The following is a 5,918-nucleotide window of genomic DNA, read 5'->3' on the forward strand; positions in this document are numbered from 1 at the left end:
CAAATACAAAAATTGTTGGTGTTTCTTTGGAGTCAGTGATATTTTCCCCCAGTTATTAATAGTGGAAAATAGAAAGGTGATCAAATGATAGAAAGGGTAGCTGAATGGAAGAAAATATAGAGATGCAGTATTAGAAAGAAAAAAAAATTTAAGCAGACTATGAACTATATGAAAAACACAGAAAGTATTTTTACTTAGGAGGCAATGGCTTTGCAAAGGGGACCAAGGTGATGTCAAGAGTACTAACTAAAATCACTACTAATTCATTTATGGACTGTTTCATTTCTTTGCTCATCAAGCCCTTATATTCCATATATCTAATTTATTTGAACATTGAACTCTAATTTTTTTGTTTTGTTTTCACTTTAAATTTTACATTGTAGTATCATTGATTAACAATGTTGTGTTAGTTTCAGGTGTAAAGCAAAGTGATTCAATTATACATAGACATATATCTCTTTTTTTTCAGGTTCTCTTCCCATTTAGGTTATTACAGAGTGGTAAACATAGTTCCCTGTGCTATACAGTAGGTCCTTTTACATTGGGCTCTGTTTTGAGGATACATAGGGAAAAGTTTTAGTCTTTATTATTGAGTCTGTCAAATCTATCAGAGAAAAAAATCATGAAAAAATAATTTGGATATAACATGTTGAGTATTTGGTGAAGACACATGAAACAATCTTTGAATATATAAGATAAAATAAACCCTCCCTAGACAGGTTAGAGAAAGTTCAGTAACTACTGACTTTCAGAAAGTGTAAAGAATGAGTGGGTCACAGACGAAGGCAAAAGGAAACTGGAGTTTGAGATCTCTCTCTCTCTCAGCATGACATCTTGAAATGTGATGGCATATATGAAAACTGTAAGTATGTTAGTGAAATTCCAGTGTGATGTATATTTAAAGGATACAGTTATAAATGTAGATGTGGAGGAGAATTATTTATCTTTTTAACCAAAGTAAGGGTATTAAATTTATACTACAGGTGTCAAAGAGTGATTGAGCAAGATAACAAGAGATCAATTTACTTTTTTCACTTGTGAAAACTGCTTAATTACCCTATTTTCCTTTTCTTTTCCCCTCTTTTCATCTTTTCAAAAGCTTTTTTTGGGGGGCATGGGAAATCTATAATATCTTCCTTTCCAAGAGTAAAGCACTATCTTCTATTGGCCAACTCTTTTATGTAGAATCTTAGAGCAGGTTAAGTATATCCAAAATTTTCCATAATAAATTTATTCTCAAACTTCAATTTCCACATAGGTCCCCAGGATGAGTTTGAAAAAGTAGATGACATGTTGCAGAGGTTGGCAGGAGAGTGTCATGAAATAGCCATTGAGTAATGTGGTGTGGCTTTCTTTTCAGAAACTCCATCTTGCTTTCAATAACTAGTCACTGTTCTTTCTGAGGATGATCCTATGAAAGAGAAAATACTCAAAGCAAAGAAACCAGGAAATTGAAAATGTAGAGATGGTATCTTAGGCAGAATAATAGAAGAGTCTTTGTTCTGGTCAAAAGCACAGTATGTATTTCTTATAAAATTTTACAGACAAGGCAATTCAAAGATATCAAAAGAAGACCTTAAGCTTTTGATTTTGGTCCTATTTAAAATTTTTGCTAAATATTTGTCTATGCAGAAGATCAAATACTAATGGAAATATGTTATTCTTAAAAGACTTTGAAGTGGAAGTCGTTCAGTCATGTCCGACTCTTTATGACCCTTTGGACTATACAGTCCATGGAATTCTGGCCAGAATACTGGAGTGGGTAGACTTTCCCTTCTCCAGGGGATCTTCCCAAGCCAGGGATCAAACCCAGGTCTCTCGTATTGCAGGTGGATTATTTACGAGCTGAGCCACAAGGGAAACCCTTAAAATACTTTAAAGCCATCAATAAAGTTCTTTTAAAATTAAAATGGAGAAGTTTGGTTAAGTAGATAATGAAGAAAATCACTTGGTAATTAGAAAAGAAAATGAGACGACAACAATTTTTAATGTATGTTTTGTGTCTGCATTTAGATAACTATGTTAGATTTTTTATCCAAAATTTTTGAAGCAAAAGGTTAATATTGTATGGTAAATTAATATCAGTGGAACAAGTATAGAAAATCTATGAAATCAAATGCTATCTACCTTTTGAGTTTTGAAATAATTTAGAAAAGAAACTGGAATCATTGGTCATTTGTTGTTTCAACACATTTTCAAGTAACTGGTATGTACTAGACACCATGGTAAGTGTTGAGATGCATTTTCTGTCTCAGGCAAGTTATTATATTTGTAGATAAACATGAATATATAATACTAGTGGCAAAAGAAGTAAGTTTCTAGTGATTGCTAAGGAAATGCAGAGAAAGCTATAAAACATGATTAGGAAGTTGGAGGAAGGATCGATGAACATGTTATTTTAAATGGGAATTTAAGGAAGTTCCTCAAAAGAAAAGAAGGAAAACAATAAATATAAAGCATAGACTATTTCCAGATGTAGGGGATGATATGAAAAATGACATAACTGTTCAAGTATTCTCAATGCCTAAATGCATTTTCTCAATGATAAGGTAAAAAAATATGTGTTGGAAGTTATGAGTGGAAAGGTAAATTTGAGAAAATATGAAAGAGAAAATACAGTTGCTTTAATTTTATTGATAATTGTGAATTATTGAGCATATTAATAAGATAGAATTTGTCCTACTGAAAGAAAACTATATTGCTATTGTGGAAGCTGGCTTAGATTGAGACCAAGTGGAATCTTGGGAGCCCATTCATAATGCTCTGGGTAATAGTTCAGGTAAGAGCTGATTTCTGGCAGAGGGAAAGAAATGGATCTTAGAAGTACTGCAGATCGAAACAAATTGGAGGATGAAAATTTTTAAGTGTTTAAATATTCCTCAGAAATTTACAACAGAGGATTTTGAAAAGTTTTGTTGAGATAGAGAATACAGATAAAGGAACAGATTTAAGTGTGAAGTGGGAGCGGATAAAATGTTTTAATTAAAAATATATATAATCTAGTACCAACAATAAGAACTGTATCAGAAGCCTTAGGGAATGTATCTGAGCCTCCCTGCTCAAGAATTCATAGACAGAACTGGGAACAATAGACTGTTGGGTTTTCAAGTCAGGTATATCAAGGATAACATATATAACCAAGTGGGCAACCAATGAATACTGAAGCAAAACTTAATTATTCTAGCCACTCATTTTCTGTAAGAGGTAATCAAGCTTAATGTCTTATAAGAGTAAGTAGCAAAATCGTAAAACTAGTTCCAAGACAGCATCTGTAGTTCTAATCCAAATTAATTTTAATGAAAACTGCATGAAAATGGGGTATGTGATTTGCAATGAAAGGAAACTCTCCTTTCATTGTTCATGAACAAGCAACACAAAAAAGTTCAATAGATATTGCCCTAGATGAGGAATGTATTAAAAGCAAATGGGAAGTTGATTTTCAGATATTGGTGCTATTGTTTATAGAATACTTGTATCAGTAATATGAATGAAATTATGATCACTTGAAATAATAATTATTACAGATAAAGAACATTTAAGAATTAAATTATCAAAAAAAAAAAAAAAATAAAAGACCTAAACACAAACTATATATGTTTGCAAGTTGGGACTATGTAAGTCTTCGAAGCCTGAGGAATAGGCTTTATTTGAGCAAGGATCTGTGCATTATATGTAAACACGTGTCCCCAGGTTCACTGCTAAAATCATTAGCAGAAAGTTATCACTGTGGGTGCATGTTAATTTAGGATATTTGGCTACTTTACAATCCTGTTGTTTCTCTTTCATATCCAGAATGGCTACTTTATGAAGGGTAAGTCTGCTTGATTTCTCACCTCCAGTGGTCTATGGACTTGATCATATTGACTTTATTCTGTAGGAGCAATTCTCCATGGCCAATTCCTCCTGTGTTACTGAGTTCTTCCTGCTGGGTTTCTCCAGTCTTGGGGAATTGCAGCTTGTCCTCTTTGTGGTCTTTCTCTGCCTCTATTTGATCATCTTGAGTGGAAACATCACCATCATCTCAGTCATATGCTTGGATCACAGCCTCCACACACCCATGTACTTCTTTCTATGTGTTCTTTCTACTTCTGAGATCTTCTACACAATTGCCATCCTGCCCAAGATGCTTATCAATCTGCTCTCGGTGTTCAGGACACTGTCCTTTGTGAGTTGTGCTTCACAGATGTACTTCTTTCTTGGTTTTGCTGTCACCAATTGCCTGCTTCTGGGAGTGATGGGCTATGATCGCTATGCTGCCATCTGTCAGCCTTTGCACTACCCCATTCTCATGAGCTGGAGGGTATGTGGGCAACTAACATCAACTTGCATTGTTAGTGGTTTCCTAATATCTCTACTGGGAACAACTTTGGTCTTTAGCCTCCCTTTCTGTGGCTCCAACAAGGTCAACCATTACTTTTGTGATATTTCACCAGTCATTCATCTTGCCTATGCTGGAAGTTACATTAACGAACTTGTCATCTTTATCTGTGGAGTCTTAGCACTTATTGTGCCCTTGATCTTCATCTGCATCTCTTATGGATTTATTGTCTCTACTATCTTTAAGATACCATCAGTTGAAGGCAAGCGAAAAGCATTTTCCACCTGTGCTTCTCATCTCATTGTGGTCATTGTCCACTATGGCTGTGCTTCTTTTGTCTACCTGAGACCCTCAGCCAAACATATTAATACATCAGGCAAAGACAGGCTGGTGACAGTGACCTATACCATCATCACCCCACTGTTGAACCCTGTGGTATACAGCCTCAGAAACAAAGATGTACAGCTGGCCATTCGAAAAATGATTGTGAAGAAGGGGTTTTCTATTAAGACTTTATAATTACAACATTTTTCAAACAATACACACACATTTGGGACAAAGGTATCACTAACTGTTTAAGTCATAAAAGTTTCTAATCTATTTATCTATGTAACTGTATAGCCTTGGATGAGTTGCTTGATATTGTGGGGCCTTAACATTCTTTATGTAAAGCAGTCTTAGTAATATGTTTATCTCAAGGTTGTTGCAAAGATTTAGGGAGATAGCAAACTGTCTGTCACTTTAACATAACTTTCCATCTCTTCTTTTCCCAGATTGATGGTTCTTAAAACTGTCTTAATAGCCATTATCTCTTATCCTATGTTTGGCTTGTTTGCCAAAAATCTTTATGGGTTTTTTTTTGTTAAAGATTGCATCCAGTTTATAATGAGTTGCTTGGGCCAGAAGGCACTTTGGATCTAGGAGTGTGACTTGATGACAGTAAAATGTTACTGTACTAATAATTAGAAGATTTTAGGTTAATACTGGTTAGGTCATGACTTTCATATAACTACAGTTGTCCTCTGAATCTAAAAATACAGAAAATAGGGATAATATGATTTTCTTTTTTTAACTAAGTTTTTTTTTTTCCCCTGCATCTAATGGATAAGATTTTTTTTTTTTTTAAAAAGCATAAGTAATATGTAAAGCTGCATAGCCTCTATTAACATATCAAACAAGGCTTTATACATTTCTCTAATGACCCTTTATTTCCTCGACTCTCAAAAAATGGTGTTTCTCAATGCCTTTTTTGGTCACTCCTTTGAACCACTACTTATGCAATGAAAAGATATGCCATATACATGAACAAGAAATACTAGCCAGCTAATCCTGCCTCAGGCTGAAAAGATGTCTCTGTGGTCTTTTACACTAAATTTATTAAGAAGAGCTCCTAGTTTCAAATTTGCCATCTGAATGTATAAGACAGTGAACACCTTGGGTATTTATCTCATCTTACCTCTCAGCTGTCTGGAAATTCCTGTCATCAATATCTCCAAGGAAACCAGCTTGCCCTGAATGGGTATCACAAAATGTACATTCCTGTTGTTTTCAGCTCTCATTGTCATTTCTGCACAATTAACCTGACATTTGTCTCTTTGTG

At 34.5% G+C, this 5,918-nt stretch overlaps 1 protein-coding gene across 1 annotated transcript; it reads left to right on the forward strand.

Annotated features, from left to right (window-relative positions):
* Positions 1 to 3,889: 3,889 nt before the first annotated feature.
* LOC110144156 (olfactory receptor 10R2-like) lies at positions 3,890 to 4,837 on the forward strand. The gene has a single exon (XM_020904051.2). It carries the CDS (start codon positions 3,890 to 3,892, stop codon positions 4,835 to 4,837), a length of 948 nt encoding a protein of 315 aa, XP_020759710.2.
* The last annotated feature ends 1,081 nt before the right edge of the window (positions 4,838 to 5,918 follow it).

This window comes from Odocoileus virginianus, chromosome 5, assembly GCF_023699985.2.
Source record: "Odocoileus virginianus isolate 20LAN1187 ecotype Illinois chromosome 5, Ovbor_1.2, whole genome shotgun sequence".
In the NCBI taxonomy this organism is placed as follows: Eukaryota; Metazoa; Chordata; class Mammalia; order Artiodactyla; family Cervidae; genus Odocoileus; species Odocoileus virginianus.